This window comes from Camellia sinensis, chromosome 8 (assembly GCF_055761805.1).
Source record: "Camellia sinensis isolate YWXY chromosome 8, ASM5576180v1, whole genome shotgun sequence".
Taxonomy (NCBI): domain Eukaryota; kingdom Viridiplantae; phylum Streptophyta; class Magnoliopsida; order Ericales; family Theaceae; genus Camellia; species Camellia sinensis.
The window spans coordinates 119,554,317-119,573,957 of NC_138968.1; the positions used below are offsets into that span (position 1 = coordinate 119,554,317).

At 35.9% G+C, this 19,641-nt stretch overlaps 1 protein-coding gene across 4 annotated transcripts; it reads left to right on the forward strand.

Annotated features, from left to right (window-relative positions):
* Window positions 1-1,852: 1,852 nt before the first annotated feature.
* Window positions 1,853-9,195, forward strand: LOC114319144 (Class I peptide chain release factor). 4 transcript variants are annotated; one of them, XR_014338097.1, is made up of 8 exons: window positions 1,853-2,427; window positions 4,987-5,062; window positions 5,586-5,716; window positions 5,824-5,894; window positions 6,077-6,130; window positions 6,284-6,365; window positions 8,600-8,650; window positions 8,742-9,195. XR_014338097.1 is itself a non-coding variant. In XM_028266138.2 (7 exons), the coding sequence occupies exons 1-6, from the start codon at window positions 2,002-2,004 to the stop codon at window positions 8,618-8,620; spliced, it is 807 nt and encodes a 268-aa protein (XP_028121939.2). In that variant the 5' UTR covers window positions 1,853-2,001; the 3' UTR covers window positions 8,621-8,650; window positions 8,742-9,195. The 4 variants fall into 4 exon arrangements, 2 of the variants coding, with proteins under 2 accessions (XP_028121939.2, XP_082739355.1); XM_028266138.2 differs by lacking the exon at window positions 6,077-6,130; XM_082883229.1 differs by lacking the exons at window positions 6,077-6,130; window positions 8,600-8,650; window positions 8,742-9,195 and adding an exon at window positions 8,455-8,532.
* Window positions 9,196-19,641: the final 10,446 nt, after the last annotated feature.

The following is a 19,641-nucleotide window of genomic DNA, read 5'->3' on the forward strand; positions in this document are numbered from 1 at the left end:
GCGAAACGACTTACAGGCGCGTATCAAGTACGATCTAGTAAAAGGAAGAAGCGTGGCTAAAACGGTTGAGTTATTATGCATGACAGCTCATTCGTGTGAAGAAGCTTTTAGAATTCTTGTCCTTTAAAAAAAACATGTCGGCCTGTATGATGATCTCAGCTAAAGAAATTTTAAACCGACGTACTGGAAGGAAGTTCTGATATAAGTTTCATCACCTTAGAATGTCGAGGTAATAGAACCTAGGGGGCAGTTATGGAGATATATTTTCTGAGATACTAACATATGGCCAAGGTGACGTCGATATGTCAGCCAAGGTGCCACGTGTCCTGGTCGTGATGCCGAGGTTATCTCAGCTAGGCCGAGGTCACCTCCAAAGATATCGGAATCCGAGATAAGCGGATAAGGGACAAGAGTCCTAAAATGAGAGAGGACTTCAGTTTGGATAAAAATAAGACTCTTAGAGCGTTTATCCCAATCCTACTGGGAGTCCAAGATTAGCAGTAATCTTAAGTCAATTGAAGCTAGGCTTCTATTGGGATTAGGTAAGTGATGGCTATAAAAGAGAGGCACCCACATGGGTCTAAGGTACGTAATTTGTATTCTGAATAGTGAGTTAAGCACTTGATTTATCTTTGAGAGATAACTGACTTGATCGTCGGAGTGCCCCCGAGTGGACGAACCACTGCCAGAATCTTCTCTTTCTGTTGCAGGTCAATCAGGTGCCATCTATTCTGCCAGTGCTCTCCAGCTGAATATTGAGTTGGCAGTGTGGTCGGAAATTGACACACACAATATCTATTACTATAATGATAAAAGATCCAATAACTATAATTAAAATGAAAAGGCCAATGATCTCATGACAGGTGTCATTTTATATTTTTTTAATTCAAAAATTTTAAAGTTTTGAATTTATAGAATTAATAACATTTTTACTTATATTATATAATAATTCTTGATTTGTTATGCTATCCAATTCGCTAGTGTGGTAAGCGGAAGCGTAGATCTAAACTTGTTGATGAGTAGCATTGCTCCAAATAAAATGATCTACTGATAGCTATTAAGATTTTTTGGGGAAAAAATTGCTCCAAAGTGTTAATAGGGGTGTAATTTTTGCCCGTGGCCCGCGGGTAGTCCGAAATTCACTCGAGACCCGACGTGGGCCTGGCCCGTTAAGGCCTGTTTAGACCCGAGCCCGAGCCCGAGCCCAGCTCGAGGTCCGCTCAAGGCCCGTCCAAAAGCCCGACCTAGCACACCTGATGCCCAGTGTTATTTTTAATGGAAAATAATAAAATTTTAATCGAAAAAACAAAAAAAATAATTTTTTTTTGTTTATGCTTGCCCAAAGCCCAAGCCCAGGCCCAGGCCCAAGCCCAAGCCCAGGGGCCCGCCCCATTGGCCCGCCCAAAGCCCGAATACCCCTGGGCTTGGACTTAATTTTTTGGCCCGTGGGCTGGTCCGGCTTGATTTTTTGGTGAGTGCCCACAAGGCCGGGCCAAAATTACACCCCTATAAGAGCCTCACATATTCAAAATCAAAGCGCGACTAATAGTGGAAAATATGATCGTATGAGTGTTTTGGAAAAATAATTAAAAGTTATTTTTTTGATTTTTAATTTTTAATTTTTTTTTTATAAAAATAAAAAATGAATTAAAAGTTGAGAAGTGACTTTTAATCCCCCTCTTAATATAGGCCATACATTCGGTTGCTGTTTGACAAGTAACTTTTTTAAGTTGTTTTTTTTAATTTTTTAATTATTATAATTTGAAAAGAAAAAATTTATTTAATTTGATATTTTTAATTTTTATAAAAAAATAAAATAATTATAAATTAAATGGATGCTTTTATTAGAAAAAGCCACTGCCAAACAACCCAGATATACAACACTGGTCAAATTTCTTTCTGCAACGGGTTATGGATGATTTGGGCTCAATTTCCCTACCCTAACCCTAGTCATCAAGTCATAGGAGGAGAACACACGAAGAAATTGATTCAAAACTCTGAATGATGTCTCAATCGCTTTTGAAATCGTTGCTCATCAAATTCAGGAGAAGTAGCGGTGCCACCGTTGATGTTCTCTCCTATGCTTCTTCGAAATGTTATGATTTTGGTATTCATTCACGAAGCTCTCTTGTTTATCCAAGAAGGAACCATGGCGTAGGCAGTTCCCAAAGAATCAAGGTTTGTTTTTCCGACAATCCCCCCTTGTTGTACAACTACACTACTATCAGTGCTACTACTAGTGGTGGTGGTGGTGGTGGTGGTGGTTGTGCTTGTGATGGTCGAGAATTGCTGGCTATGACGGACCAACAGCTGATGACCCAATGTGATATGGATACTTTCAAGTCGTCTGGTCCCGGCGGTCAGCATCGCAATAAGCGTGAATCGGCTGTCCGTATCAAGCACCTCCCTACTGGCATTGTTGCTCAGGTAAGGTTGCCACTCCATTCTCATTGATTTCTTGGTAGCTCTTGTGTTCATTGCTTGATTTGTTATTGTGTGGAGGTGGATATGAAATACTCATTCAGTCCAAACGAGCCCTTACGCTGGGTTTGGTCAGGGATTTGGGAAGAAATTTAGAAAGAGAAAGGAAAAATGTGCGTGAAATTAGGTAGAGATTTGGAAAGTAAAAGGAAAAAGGAAAAGGAAAAAAGGGCGTGAAATTGAGTGAAATGTATGGATATTTTATTCATATATATATATATATATATATTTTTTTTTTCAAATCTCTTTCCAATTTCCAAATCCCTCAACCTGAAACAAGAATAAAACTGTCAAAGAATAAAACTTCGGACAGTGGTGTCCGAATTAACAGGACAAGTTAATTTTTGCGGAAGGGGTGGTTTGTTTTTAGGGTTCTTGAGATTCAAGTTTTTTTTTTTTACATCCCTTTTTCTCCGGCCTCTCTCCTCCTTTTTATAGAGTCACTTTCTTCGATCTTTGCTCCATGCAGCTTAGACCTTCATCATCATTCTGTCATGGCCCATTCCCCTACTGCACACCCTTGAAAGGGACATGCTGGCCCCAGTTGATGGGTTCATGCAGACTCCAATGAAAACATTTGGCTCTTATATTCGTTACAGGTACCCGCTATTCGGTGCTTCCCGATGTTCATGCTTAATCGGACCTTCATTCGGCAAAGACGCAATCCGATGGGCTTAGGCCTTATTCGGCAAACAGGCTTTGGCCTTATTTGGTCCACAATTACTTGGCTCCCACAGTTATGTTTTGGTTCTTGTATTTGTGCTGAGGCAAATGAAAAAAAAAAACAAAAATGAGATGAATTAAACCAAAAATAATATTATATAAATATGAGTAGATATTTGTTTCAAAGATGTTACTTTTTTTGGGCAAACTTGATTGTACTCGTTCCCTTATTTTAAAAAGTAGGCAAAAAGGGCTCGGGTGATTTCGACCATTTTGCAGTTTATCTCCTACAATTACTAATTCTGTTCAAATTGACAGAAGTTTTGACCTCGTTAATGTGAAGTCAAGGAGGATTTGCATAGATGCATCGATTGTGTGAATAGCGACCATTGGTTTGGGGGTTCTAATTATATGAATTTTGGGTTTAACAATTCATAAAGATCCATCAATGGTCAGTGAAAACCATGGAAATTCAATCTAGTATAATTTTATATATAACTTAAGATATATGTATAATGTATATGTATAACTTACGATCACCGGCCAATAGAAATCATATGAAGATCAGTAGCATTTTCCAGGCATTCAAACTCCCAAGTCCTGCACTTCCTCATATATGTGTGTGTTCATTTTAGTCCAAAATGACATGAGGTCTTTTTTACTATTTTAACCTGTATTGAATCATGGATTTGGGTCCCTTTCCAAATCCCTACCCAAATCCGTGATTCGAAACAGCATAAACATGAGGGGGTGAAGTGTTTCTGAGCTATACCGTGAGGGGGTAAAATGGATTCTGTCATAGTTTTTTCTCTTTGTTGTCTTAACAATATATTATAAGTAATTTTCTTTTCTTTTCTTTTCGTCAACGAAGCACGGATACTCCGAACTGGGCGGCGTACGAGTATCGAATTTGGATATGCATCTGATACGCCGGGATATGTATCGAATACGGCAATTTTTTATTTTATTTTTGAATTTTGCATACGGCTTGGAGACGCATGGATATGTGGGAGATACTTTTGGGATATGGCGAAGAAGAAAAATAAGAAAAACAAAAATCTGGTTCCACAAATCGAAGAAGAAGAACATAGAGAAGAAGAAAAACGCTAACCTGGTTCCATAATCTGGTTCCACAATCTGGTTCCATACGCATGAACCAAAATCAAAAAAACATATAGAAGAAAAACCCTAACCTCAATCCACAAATTGAAGAAGTATTGAAGCAAAAATCTGGTTCCTTCTATCTAGATCGATCGACCACAGTGACAACAACAGAACAGGTTTCTCACTCTCGTTTTCTCTCTCTCTCTCTCTCTCTCTCTCTCTCTCTCTCTCTCGTTTTCTGTTTTAACATAAAATATAAATTTTAATTGATTAATATGTATTTAAAAAATATCAGTGCACTACTAAAAAATATCTAAAACTTATCAGTGCGCTAAATAACTTTACTTTCATTATTTTACAATTTTATATTATTATTTCATTGCACTGTTTTATTTTAATTTTACTTTTCAAATTTAGGTTGTCTGATATTAATTTTATATGATGAATACTTAATATTAAGAAGTTCAGTATTTGATTTTTTATGAATTTTTTTTGCTAGGTTTTATTTTCATGCATATTACATTATTAAAATTATAAAATTATTTTTTTTACGAATGTATCCCCGCTGTATCCGTATCTTACTTTTTAAGATTTTGGCGTATCGCCATATCCGTATCACCGTATCCTGTATCTATATCCGTGCTTCCTAGCTTTTCGTGTCTGTTAACAAAGCTGAGATCTAAATGCTTCATGAATGTCTTCTGTTTGTTGACTTGATTGGTACTTACTTATTTATAGGCTGCAGAGGATAGATCACAGCATAAGAATCGTGCAGCAGCCCTAGCTCGCCTACGCACTCTATTAGCTCTTAAAGGTATGCATTTCTTACACTTCTCAGCTCTTATACTTCCAAATCAGTCAGATTGCTATGTTTCAAGCAAAATTCATTGTGTGCCACAACGTTGATCTTAAAGTTGTATACCAACATTGTTTTTTGCATATTATGAAGTCTATGGAGGAGGCAATTGGCATTATTCCTAATGCTTGGCCTTGGCCAAATCATGTGTGCATCAAACTTTCAATTTGGTAGCTTTATTCTTTGGTGATTTGGCATATGCTTGTTGTCCCACGTAATTGTTTCATGTCATGTGCTATTTTCATGACCTTTTATTTGCCTTATATTGATTGTCTTGTCAACTGAAGGTCCATCTATTTGATTATCTCTGTTGCGTGTTACTGTTGTCTAATACACACATCCACAGACAGGCACATGGACAATAGTCATATCCTTCAACTTTCCCTAATATGTGCCATCTCACTTTCTATTAATGTGCTATTACATTTAAATGAAATTGAATATCTCCACTAATAGATTCTGTATAATTCTTATGAGCTAGTCAGGAATGCAGTAGATTTGGATGCATATTTGCCTCCTCAAGAGCTCCTTCAAATTCTTCCTGCGAAGTCAACCATCAGAGGATCATCGTGTGGTCCGCAGATTGGGCCAAATAATCCAAAATTTGCTTTGGTGTCTGCCATCCATCTTCGTCTTCTTTATTAACTAGAAGTTTTTAAACTTTTTTTTAATTAAAAAAAATCGAAGATGAGTACTAATTGTTTTTAAATAATTCATAGGGAATGCAAGCTTTGCTAGATCTAATTTTTGCAGTTGAGGGTTCTGTTTCTGATGCAGCAAGGAAGTTGGGGTACGTGATACTAAGTTCTGAATCCTCCATAGGTCCATCAAAAAATTTAAGCCCTTTTACTGGATATTAACATATTCCCTTTATTGTGATAATACAAGAGCTTGAATTTCAAGTTAGCATCAAGGTTGAGATGGACACGCGTTTTTTTGACATGTCTTGTTGATTGTATTTACAATTCCCAGTTTCATGTACCAGATGCAATGATAGAACCTGCACAGGGGTTGAATTGAATAAGTGTAATGAAAACCTTCCTTTCCTACTGGTAGAAAAAAATGGATGTTTTGTTGTGGTTGTGCTTAACATTTGCTTGAGTTTAGTGTCCGATTTCTTGATTGTATTTTTTTTGTCTGTTTGTAGCCCATTTTTAATTGCATTTGGTGATATTGCAGTTTGAGCACAGGGGCTCTGTCTCGTTTGATACTTTCAGATGATTCGCTCAGAATGGCAGTCAATGAGCTCAGGACATCTAAGGTAGATCTCACTTGTACCATCATTTTATTATTGATTTATCATATTTTATGTTTGAAATGGCATTTGAGTTTGCTATATATGCCTTAGCATTCATTATGGTTGACATAATTAATCGTTTCAACTTTGAGGTGAAGTTTGTCAACAAGCTGTCATCTGCATCCGCTTTTCTATTGAAAGGCCTCAATCTCCAACTGTAATAAACTCCCAACTTTCTGATATGAAAAACACTCTTGCTTCTCCTAATTTGGAATGTGGAAGAGTAGTCTACCAAATTAGACATTATGGTTTGTTCAGTCACATAATATTGGAACATGAAATTACTTATCCAAAAAAAAAAAAAGGAAAGAAAGAAGAGTAGCATGAATAGCTTTATTGCTCTAAGGAGTTGGTTCGTAATTTGTATCATCGTATAGAATTAGAAGGGACCAAGGACTGGGGGCTGTGATTCTTACATTTTTGTAGGCAATATGTATAGCAGTTTCTATTTTTCCCCTTTAGGTTGGAAACTAGTAGAGTAGTTTTTGTTCGTTTGTATTCTCTCAACAGTAAAGTAGGATTTAAAAATATCTTGATGATTTGCATCTACTATTTTGGATCCTCTATTGCAGACATGGATTGATAGTATAATCAACCTTTTTTTCGCAGTTCTATAACTCTAGATTCTTGTTGGGCTGGAAGCAATTGGCGACACAGAAATAAAAACTACTGGCTCTTTGCTCATATGAAGCTGACCACATTCAGTCATTTATAACAAATCATGCTTAGGTTTTGATTATTTTTGTTTTAAACACTCTTACAAGTTATACTATACCATTTTCAATTTAAAAAAAAAAAGGGTAAAAAAGAAAAAAAAAAAAAAAGAGGTAAAACAGGGTCCTTAGAGTCTATTGAACGCGACAGTTTTAAGAATTACATGAATCGTAAAAAGTTAAATCAAATAGTGAATCTCGTGATTCACCATAAATTCTATCCCAAAATAGATTTACTCATATTTGTAATGATCTATGCACGAATCGCGAATAGAATCACAAATAGTAAGATTCTAATGACACAGGTTAGAACAAGTATTTCTAAATTCTATTGGATGTGGGCCAATATAAACTTGAGGAATGAAAACTGACTGTTGTACATGAACATGATGTATAAACTCCATCGCACATTAAGCTAAAGGTGACTCCTTTCTGTTCAACCTCTTCTATATCAATGGTCCCCATTTTATGGATTCTATGAACTGGTTACACCTCTTGTTACGCTATTATGGTAGCCTGTGGACCAATAATTGAAATTGAAGTTTAATTGGTGTGGTTTGTTTTGATGATACATGATATTTTTTGTTTCAAAAATATTATAAAACCATTTAAAATATGTACTCAACTTTACTATTATCTTTTGATTGGGTTTGATAGTGATTTTGGGAACCAAGTTGATTTGGTTTTGGGTTAGGCATTAACTCAAATTGAACCAACCTATGTGCACACTTGCTTCTGAAAGTCTTCTGTCATATGAAACATTTGACGGATTGGATTTCTCATCCTCCTTTATTTTTGCATCAATTCTTCTTCAAGCATTATTTGATTTCCTCTCCCTCCATCCTTGAGCTGCCCCCTTTCTCCCCTGTAAAACAAAGGCCCAAAAAGAAACACACACACGAACACACACAAAACCTGTGGGTTATGAAAGCAAAACTGGTTTGATTTCAATGGGTTATGATATACTCTCGTTTGGACATATTTTCTGCTAGCCTGTTTTATTTATAGGTCATGTAGTACTGAAAGTTTGGCAGCCATCATATGAGACAAGGCATGTAATCTGTAACTTGTGCGTCTAAGAGTGTTTTAAGTGTTATGAGTCCTTTTTTTTACTCATCTTCTGACACCTATGAAGACCATATAACATTTCTCCTATGAGAGAATAATTAATAGTTTTTAGTTACCTTTTTCTGGATCGGCCTGGCCTTGAGATTTATATTGAAAGGAGGGAGTACCAATTGTTAGAGCAAACCTGCTGTTTGGTGAGTGAGTGATGCACTGATTATGTGACTGTTACCTTTCATTCTCTCACTCAAAATAATCTTCTCATTTGTAGCTAGGTGATATTCCATTTAAATCCTCAATTAGGTAAGGATGTGATATTAAATCCCTGCCATGTCTAAGATCATTATTTTGGCTTTTAAAGATTGCGAAAAACAAAATGTATTTGATTCAGAAGTGAAGCTTTAATTTGGAATTGTGCAGGGCATGAAGCCTCTGAAATAGAAAACCTATCGGATGGCAGTTATGTGTCAGGTATGATTTACCTTTGATTTGAATTTTCGTCCTTTTGATGATGTAGCCGATGGAAGCTACAAACTCTTACCATTTATTGTCTGTTCTTTAGAGGATGGATACATAATTACCTACTATTGTTACGAAGACAAGGAATGCTAATAGGCCTCAGTGGATTACATTCAAACTGGATCACGATTATCCTAAACCGATGACGTGTTAAAAAAAAAACCCTCGATGCAATCTAGTTACTCTGACAGATCATGCTTATTACCATCCAAATTCAATTGTTTTAGTTGTTTGGTATGGGTTTACATAATCCAATTCAATCTGACCACAGGGAAACAAAAACATGAGAGCGCTTAAATGTTTGCATTGTATGTATGTATATGTAAAGGATACACCATTGCACATTGCATTAGAGGTGTACTAGTGATATTAAGTTACTTTCAGTCAGATTAAATATCATACCTAATCTGTAATGGATTTTGTTTGTTTGTTTGTTAGTATTTTCATTTTTTTTGTACTATTTTGTTTCTGGAAATGCATTTTTCCATGGTCTTGCAGTTTTTGTTTTGACAACCATTTGGTTTGGGTTTTTTTTCTTAACATTAAAATTTACTGAATTGTGTACTTGCCTACTCGGATTCCACTATTTATTATTGTGTGAGTGATTGATTAAGGCAAGTGACCAAAAAAAAAAAAAAAATCAAAAGTCACTGAAAAAAACAAAAAAGTTAAAAAGTCAGATTTTTTCTTTTTCTTTTTACGTTTTGCAATTTTTTAATAAAAAATTTAAAAATTATTTCCAAATATTTTAATTTTTTTAATCTCATATTTTAATTAAAAAAAATTATTTCTCAAACGAATCCTAAAATGCCTTGACAATGGACATATCCATACCTATGTTAATAATATTTCAAATGTGTACAAGGGTGTTACAGAACTTCACATTATGTTAAAACTTTCAAATGTGTTTTAAGGCTGTAGCAGAACTTCAAATGATTTTGACGTCAAGGAAAATAGTAATAATGTACGTAAATAGATTTTTAATTAGATTGTCTTATTATTAAATATAAATATGCACAAGGCTATGACAAATTTTTTAACAACAATGTTTCCGACCCCTAGTGGCACTCCCAGTGATGTGTCAGCCTCTCATTGGCTGAAAACAAAAAAAAAAAAAAAAGAAAGAAAGAAAAACAGTTGTTTTGGGCCAATCACAGTTGACTCCCAGCACCCCCACTGGTGTCCGAAGCATTTTCCATTTTTTAATATTGTTATACATAAAGTAAAATTCTCACATATATTTATCAAGATAGATTCTATTACCTGTATGGATAAAGAAATTGAATAAAAATATTTATTTGTCTAGAGTTACTCTAATCCAATGTTTTTGGGAAATATCAAAAAAATATAAAGTATAAAAAATAATTATAAATTCATGAAAGGACAATACTTGCACAATTTACTACATAAATGACTTATATTTCATGATTTTGTAATTATTTTTTCTAACTTCTTACTTTTTGATATTTTCTCAATGCCTTTTTATGTACAAAAATGAAGTAACAAAAATCGTATAGCATAATGAATCATGGACTGATTGTTGAGCTTCTCAGCAATACTAATAAAAAAAAATATATAAAACAAAATCACTTTATTTCTTTAGTTAATTATTTTTTTAATGGACAGTTGAACAATACTTTTTATTTTATGTTCTGTTTGTTTGGGTAAAAAATATTTTTTATGTTTGATAGTGGTGGTGGTGAAATGAAGGTGAAGGTGGAGGTAGAGGTGGTAACATGGTAATAGGACGATGATAGTAACAATGATGGTGGCAGTGGCCATGGTGATGGTGGTGTGATGGTAGAGGTGAGAGTAGCAGTGACAAACTGACAGTGGTAGTGCGGTGACATTAATAAGATTTTAGTTTGAAAAATATAAGATTATTTACTAGTAAATCCCATTCCACAATCAATTATACCAATCAGTCCCAACTTTAAACTTTTGATCCAATAAGTCCTACTAGTAGAGAGATTTGGTCCTTTTCAGCATATTTTTCCATGTACGTCGTCGTGGTGTGGACGGTTATACCTTTCAGTGTTTTTGATTGTGCGTGATTCGTGGAAATACGTTTTCTTTTTTGTTATGTTGGATAGTATTTTGGGTAACCCAAATGTTACTTCAGCAGATGACTCTACCATTGTCGTTAGGGTTTCGGACTGGCTGTGCGGTGGGCTCAAAGGCGGTGGTGTGACGGTGTGACATACGTACTATTTCAGCCGTTGATGGTGTGCTGGTGTCATATACGTAGTAGTTCAGATGTCGGCACCTTCGTAGCAGTGCATTGGTTTCTTTGCATTGGGGGGTTGTGCGACTGTGAGGGGTATGCGGAGCAGGGTTGGTTGTGTGTTCTGGTTTTGGGGTAGGCGTCGTGTTACTGCAGTTTGGTGACAAGTCGATTTCCCTGGTGTGTGGATGTGTGGGTGTGTGTATCGATGTGTATTGCATTGTAAATGTGATTTTCTCAAATTGCAAGCAATACCAACGCTGCTATCAGTTTGCAAGCCCCATTCCAATTTGATGATACGTACGTACTATTTGTGGGTGTGTGTATCAGTGTGACGGTGTGACATACATACTATTTCAGCCGTTGATGGTGTGCTGGTGTCATATACGTAGCAGTTCAGACGTCGGCATCTCCGTCTGTTTGCAGGTCGGCACCTCCGTAGCAATGCATTGGTTTCTTTGCATTGAGGGTTTGTGTAACTGTGAGGGGTATGTGGAGCAGGGTTGGTTGTGTGTTCTGTTTTTGGGATAGGCGTCGTGTTACTGCGGTTTGGTGACAAGTGAATTTCCCTGGTGTGTGTATCGATGTGTATTGCATTGTAAATGTGATTTTCTCAAATTGCAAGCAATACTAATGCTACTATCGATGTGTATTGCATTGTAAATGTGATTTCCCTGGTGTGTGGGTGTGTGTATCGATGTGTATTGCATTGTAAATGTGATTTTCTCAAATTGCAAGCAATACTAATGCTGCTATCGATGTGTATTGCATTGTAAATGTGATTCCCCTGGTGTGTGGGTGTGTGTATCGATGTGGGTGTGTGAGACACATGTAATGTTGATTTGTTGTTATGGCAATACCAACGCTGCTATCAGTTTGCAAGCCCCATTCCAATTTGATGATATGGTGAATAGTGTGTGCGAGTTGGTGTTGTGTGGCACATGCCAATTGACCCACACAACCAATAAAGCAAAAAAACCCTTAGTGCGCTCTTACGTTGTGCGACACCCACCCGATATGCACATGCCCATCACCCAAACCCAATAACCATGTAACACACGCGCGTGATCAATTACACCTGCCACGCTTACACCAAAAACCCATACTAGATGGCACTACTGTCATTTCACAAACGAAAGGACCAAATGGAACATTAAAAAACATATGGGACTATTTGGATCATAAGTTCAACAAATAGGATTTATTGATAAATTTTTCAAAAATATATTGTCTTTTAAAAGTTAAAAATATTTTTTGCCTATATAGGCATTTTTTTATTGATCATGGAAAATATTTTCTGTTAACTTTCGTTTTTTATTATACCAAACACTAAAAAATGTAAAAGATATTTAAAAAAAATATTTTTTGCCCAAGCAAATAGAATTTTAATTATCTTTTTTCACAATATTTACTTAAATGTTTTTATAAGAGAGAAAATGAGAGAATAAAAGAAAAAGTAAATGCGTTAAGAACAAAAATAGTAAGTACTTGTAAATAGTGGCTCAACTTAAGTAGCTAAGTCACTATTCGCAAAACTATTTTAGCTAATACTTTGATTGAGTTGGGATTGATTTCACATCCCTCAATGCAAACAAAAGCACACTCATATACACACTAAAGAAAAAATATATATAATCTACAAAAATTTATGTGATTCAACTTAAATTGTCTACATTTACAAAAAAAAAAAAAAAAAAATGACAGTCAGAACTCTATATTTAAAGGAAATTCAACGCCTCACGATTCTCTCAATCCCACCAAAATTTATAGGCCCCTTATTACTTATAATAATGTACCCAAAGAATCATTATTCTATGCAATCAACATGATATATATAAGTACACTTATTTAAATCACATCACCTCTCTACTTTTCTGAACATATTTTTATAAAAAGTTAAAAAGTATATTTATTTAAATCATCCTAAATAACCCAAAATACCTACCTATCTTGATTTCTCAATAAATTTCAAACTTTATTATCCTAATCCAATCATATGTATAAACTAACCTGATAACAGGTCCCACAATACCAAATGTGTAATCTAATATCAAAAGTTTGATTTGGAGGTTTGGGGTCTAGGATATGTTCTCTTTAAGTCTCAGATTCAATTTCCACTTCCACTAGGTGTTGCTCGAGATTTGCTGAATTCACGTTGAGGGGACACTTTATGTGAGCCTTGGGATTAGTTTAGATATGCGTTAACTGACCCAAACACCCAGTCATTATAAAAAGGGCAATTTACCCACATGTCCTTTTTGAAAAGTGCGTGTTCTATTTAATTTCAAAAGTCCTGTGCACATTTTTTTTTCTGTGTCTTGCTTCTTCTCTCTCTCTTTTTCTCTTTCTAATTTTCGACAACCGACGAAGATGCCTTACTTTTTCTCTCTCTTTCTATATATAAACCACCAACAACCACCATCGATTGGGGTTCGTGGATAACCACCGAGAACTGACTTCTTACTTCACGCTTACCGATGACGAAGGAGATGAGTTTTCGACGAAGAAGATGAGTAGATCTACTCATGTCAGATCCGACTAGATCCAAATCAAAAATAGCTGTCGGAGTACAATCCTCGCTATATATCTGTCTCTCTCCTTCGATCTGTCAGTTTTTTTTTTATTATTTATAATTTTTCTACTACACTTCTATTCCTATTTTAATGGAGAAAATTTTTAAGTTCTGAACAAGTTATTTTCGAGTTTTAGTTACAGGTAGTGAAACTTGTAAAAATTTACAGTTTCAATTTTTTTTTTTGTGTGTGTGTGTTAAAATGAATCATGCTTTAAAATTGTAAAATTTTACAGTTTCATAGCATTTTTTAGAATTGTAAAATGTTGCAATTTTATAATATGCTTTTCAGTTTGATTAGTGTAGATAAATGCTTAATAGAATTATACTTTGAAATTGTAACATTTTACAGTTTCAAAACTTGATTTTCAGTTTGATCAATATTAGAAATTATTTGCTTAAACTCTACAAAAATTAAAAAATCATATATGTTTTTTTTTTCTCATTGTTGCTGTTATTTTTTTTTTCCACTCTCTTCAATTTATCAATAGTTAGCACTTTTGATATGTTTTTTCATTTTAATTTCTCCATTTATTATTTTTCTGGCCAATATTCTGGACATTTTAGTGAGTGTTCGATGATATTCTTGACGTCTAGCGAACGTTCTGGACATTCCGGCGACTTTCAGTGATATTCAGAACACTTTGATAATACTCTGACGACTTTTCGGTGATATTGAACATTCCGGTGAGTCTCCGGTGACCGTCTAACGAAAATTCGATGGTGGTGGGATGTAGCAGCGTGTTTAAATTTAAAAATATATATATAGAATTTTTTGATAATAATTAAAAATATGTAGAACTAATTGGTACAAATATTTTATTTTAAAACTAGATGAATTTTAAACTTTGTACATAAGACCTATTGGTAAGTGCCTCTCAAAAAAAATATATTGGCTTCGCATACCAAACTAGCAACACTCACTCGACCTGTCTATTTGATACAATTTCTAACATAGTATGATTGTTATATATATTGGACTAAGTTATCGGATGATAGTAGTGTTGTAAATTTGGTCTGAACTGGACCGGCCTGGCCCGGTCCATGTCGGGTCTCGCGGGTTCCTGCCAAAATTCAGGCTGGACTAGGCTGACATAGGCCAAAAAATTAGACCTAGACCTAGGAGGTATTTGGGCCTTGGAGCGGGCTGGTGGACCTGGGCCTAGGTGCGCCTGAACATTTTTTTATTATTTTTTATTTTTTGTACCAAAATTTTTTTCTTTTTTACTAAAAAAGACACTGGATCTTGGGTGGGCCGGACGGGATGGACATCGGGCCAGACTTTAAAATGATGGCCTAGGCCCAAGCCCAGGGTCTTGGGTTGGGCTCGGGCTCAAGCCCAAATGGGTCTAAATGGTCTAGGCTCACCTTTGGCCCCGGGCAAATTTCGGATTGTTCATGCGCCGCAAGTCATTTTTACACTTCTAGATGATAGAGTTTTAAGAAAAAGTATGTTATATATTTGAACTAAGCTATTGGACTAAGAAAAAGTCTTAATGCTGATATGTTATTTCATGAAATAGAGTATTACTTCAGCAATACTCAATGATTTCTTCATGATTTTGTATAAAATCATATTTATAATCATGTTTGATCTTTGTGACTAATAATAGCATCTTCATTAAAGTAGTTATTTTTATTTTAAAGTTAACCTCGTTTGAAAATAAGTTAATTTTTTAATTTTTAACAAAATATATATATAGAAAAATAGAAAGAGTGATGTAACAATTTATATTAACTTTTTGACTAAAATTTTAAGTTGCCAAACGAGGCTGAAAATTTCACCCCTATCAAACTAATTATCAAATTAATCATTTTAATTTTGATAGTTTTGACTCAACAAATGTTAGTAATTTACCTTAGCCAAACATTGAAACAATATTACTTTTCATATTTTAAAATTAATTATGTTGAGTTTATAAAAAATAATTTCAAATTAAAATAAATAAGATAATATTTAAATAATCTAGAGAAATAATAAAGAGGTTGTTGAAAAATGTATTTAAAAATATATAAAATCAAAGTAGTAAAAATGACTAAAATATAATAAAATTTTAACTATACTCTAAGGTTGTCGTTTTAGAATAGGTTGGTTTGTTATTGTCTCCTTAGTCAAATGTGTGGGATCGTGGCCCTCGTGAGCGGTATGTAAATGTGTCCAAATGTTGGTATAGAAATGGGTCCCAATGTTGACCTAACTGGCTGGGGTTTGGCTACCTACTACTACCACTACTACTTAAAACCACCATTTTTTAGCAACCCGTGAAAGTGAAATCCATATAATATTATATAAAAAAAAATAAAAATTTATGGGTCTCACTTCCCAATGAATAAATTTAGGGAGCAATTTAAGTGGTATTTGGTAACTAGGTTTAATAATTAAAAATGAATATATTTATTAAAAATAATTAAATTTATTTAATAGTTATATTTTGTGAAATTAAATTAAATCTATTTAATTGCCATAATTTTATTATTTAAAATTTTAATTATTTCAAATTAATGGAGTTACCTTGTTTTTTAGCACTTCATTAATATTAATTCTAAGTGGTTGGTTGATCTGTAAAGACTTAAAGATAAAATCAAAGGTCTTGAGTTCGAATCATCCCACGTGAATTATTGAAAGTTTACCTAGACATTAATTTCAACATTTAAAAAAAAAAAAAAAAAAAACTACGAGGTTAATGGTTCTAATCTTTCTATGTGGGAAGGTCTTATTTTTTGGGTATTGTAGCACGCGCCTGCGAGGGGCCCTCGCTACAGTTCGGACTCGATTTTGTTTGCGGTTCTAAATCTGAACCAAAGAGTCCAAATCCGGCAAATCGTTTTGAGAAACAGATTTTTGAAAAGAAGTGCCAAACATGGACTGCTTTGCCAGATACAGAGTCGCCACCTAAATAATTTTTATGGGAGAATTTAGGAAACCCTGACTCGGTGTCAAAGGTCACGTGTCCGTCATCACCAAAGTTGCCTCGGCTCGAGAACTTGGGTACGATCGGGGAAAGTCAGCTATGAGCACCCCCTCTCGCCCGGTCTGAAGACCGGCCTCTACTAACCGTGATATTCTGTTTTGAAAACGTTATGTGCTCTTAAACCGGTTATTAGCCTAGAATTACTATGTTATGCGCACAGCAAACAAGTATAGACTAGATTGCCTAATTTGGGAAAAAGCATTGCATATCCGTTTGTTTTTGGAAAATATTTTGGAATTTGCTACTCGCAAGTAGACTAAAATACGGATTTCAACAAGTTTTTTCAACTCAGACAATCCAACCTTCATCCACAGGCATTCAAACAGTTTATCACATAAGCATCTAGCCACATGGTAATCATGCTGTTATGGCAACACTCACACGCATGCGGTATGCTAAAGCATAAATGCTTACCGAGTACTTCGAGCCAAAACAAAAACTAGTTAGTAATCATATGCATGATCCTAGTTCATGTTAAGATGACTAATGCAACACATGCAAGATGCGACTAAGATAGGCTCGGTTAATACTCAATGACATGTGAAATGCTATAACTATCGCGTATTCAATTTGAAATTGAAATACAAATGCAGTTTAGAATGATGCGCCGAGCCCGGTGCATGCGAGACGAATGTGTGAGTGCACGCATGCATAGCATAAGGTATGCTAATTTAAATATGCCCTAGTCTACCATCATAAGCGGGTAAATGAAAGGGAAGAAAGACGTGGGGTTGGAAGACATACACACACTCACGCACACTTATTACACAATTGCCCTCACTCGGAGGGTCCAAATAAATATTACAGTCCGAATAAATAATACATTAATTATTTACAGAATTTCTAATTAATTAATAGAATGAATGCAAAAAAAGAAAGGTGGCCACAGCCCCCGCCTCGGGATGCGCGAATGATGCATGCTCGAACCCGTCTCGCCCGGAAAGTCCGTACCATACCACTGTCGCCTCGGTTTACACTGCCTTGCTTCTCTGAAAATTGCCAAAGTCCTGGGGCAGGTCCCCTGAACACTGTGAAACACCATCAGCTGAAGGAAATGTCCACCGGCCATTGAAAATATCCATCGGCTGCTGATAAAGTAATCGGCCATTCACCAATGGCCGGTCGGTACTCTATACTGCCGGTCGGCCAAAAATCCCTGCAGAATCTGGTTTTTGACAGCAACAGGGACAGACAGTGTATGGCATGGAATTTCAAGCAAGTGTATGCATGGCTACTCTCCCAATCATGTAACGGACTCAAGGGAGTATGGCCCTTGACCCTTGGGCTATCAATTGTGCCTTTGATGCATGATAGCCTAAGGAGCCAAGGTTGCAAGTCAATGTAAAAATGCATGCAACACACAAATGAGGACCAAGATCCTATCATGCCAAAGTCAAGGGCCTCGGTGACCGAAGGTTGAGGTGTGTTTTGTCACTCAAAGTACAAACACCCCTCATCCCTCAAGTTTGGTTTGACACCCCAAACCAAACAATGTAATGCGTGTATGCACTTGTGATTCAAGTTATGCAACATGAGGCTAAGATGCAAAACATGTCAAATATGATGCAACCTATCATGTTAAGTATGCAAAGTGCTAATCATATGAGATGCAAATGTAATGCAAACATGGACAAGTATGCCCTAAGGCTAGCATGGGACAACATGTAATGAGCCAAGTAAGCAACAAGCATATGATAAGCATGCAATGGTGGACTTAAACCATAAATGGCAGACCTCAACCTTGCCATAAACAGTGGCCAAAAATGTCCAAAAAGTGGACAAACACCCAATACAAACAAGCATGTCAATAGGCCTAAGGACTAAGGCACAAGGTGAAGCACTTTGCTACCACTAACAAGGCCACTCATGGCATGAACTAAGCAACAAAAAAAAAAAAAGGTTTTTAACATGTGAAATGAGTCCCCGCGGCCCCATGATATGGCAGCCCAAATGCTTAAGCATGGTAGCATACATAATGACCACCCTTTAAGGCGCAAAACTACAACACTTCAAGGCAATGAATGAGACGCAAATGATAATGTAAGATCACATTACATGGACTGAAACATGACATTAAATGATGCCGAATGATGATAACAAGCTTATGCTAAGCATGTTGGTGACCCATACAATCAAGGCTTACAAACCAAAATGCAAAGCAGCTATATCAAGCATGCCAAACATGACAAAATCAGTGGCCAACAGACTTTAAGCATGACAAAACATGGCCAAATACTTCACAAGGTTAAGTCAAAACAAGAGGATATGCTAGGCTAAACACATAGCACACTTCTAGGCAAGATAGAGAATTTCAAAGCAAGTATAAAATGAATGCTAAGGGTCAACGAACCACCATTGGACAGAGATATAATATGACCCAAAACACCCAAAAAACTTCTGAAATGGGACCAAAAATAATCAAGCATGCATGTTGCCCTTTTAAGCCAAAACAAAGGTAAAAGAAGGACAAAGGGGAGAGGGGTGTCCCTCCCCTACACAAGACTTCAAAATCACTCCATTACCACTGAAAATCCACTGGATTTCAGTGGTGAGAAGACCAACACAACAAAGTAAACAAAGCTTAAAGAAAAGGGCACCAAAATAGGCCAAAAGAGGCCTAAGGGGAGGAGTTCGACCCCCAATGCCAAAACACCCTTAATGAAAGATGTTAAGCACAAAAATACAAGACTTTTTCATGTTAAACACAAAGCCTAAATCAGCATGCAAGACAGGTAGAAAACTAGTGCAATATTGGGGAAACTAAAGCAAGTGTCTCACCCTTGAAGAAGCCTTGAAGAACAGATGATCCAACCACTCTCTACTGATCAAAATCAGTCCAAAACCTCAACAAACAACCCTCAATGCCTCTCAATCTCGGAGCAAGGTGTAATGGTGTGTGTTTTAGTGCAAAAGTAAGGTCAAAATGCACTTTTAGGCTTCCAAACACACCCTAAGGATGAGAGAGAGGGAGATATAGAGAGAGAGGATGATATATCAGATGTATAGATATAGAAGCTCTGGTTTTTTGGTCTAAAAGCTCTAACCTTGAACAAAGGGAGAGGGTGAGTGCTTATATTGGCAAAGGGCCAAGACTTAAGCTTCTCAAGGAAGCTAAAGGAAATGGGCAAAGGGTGCAAAGGAGTCTTGGCTTCTTGGAGAAGCTAAAACAGCTGGC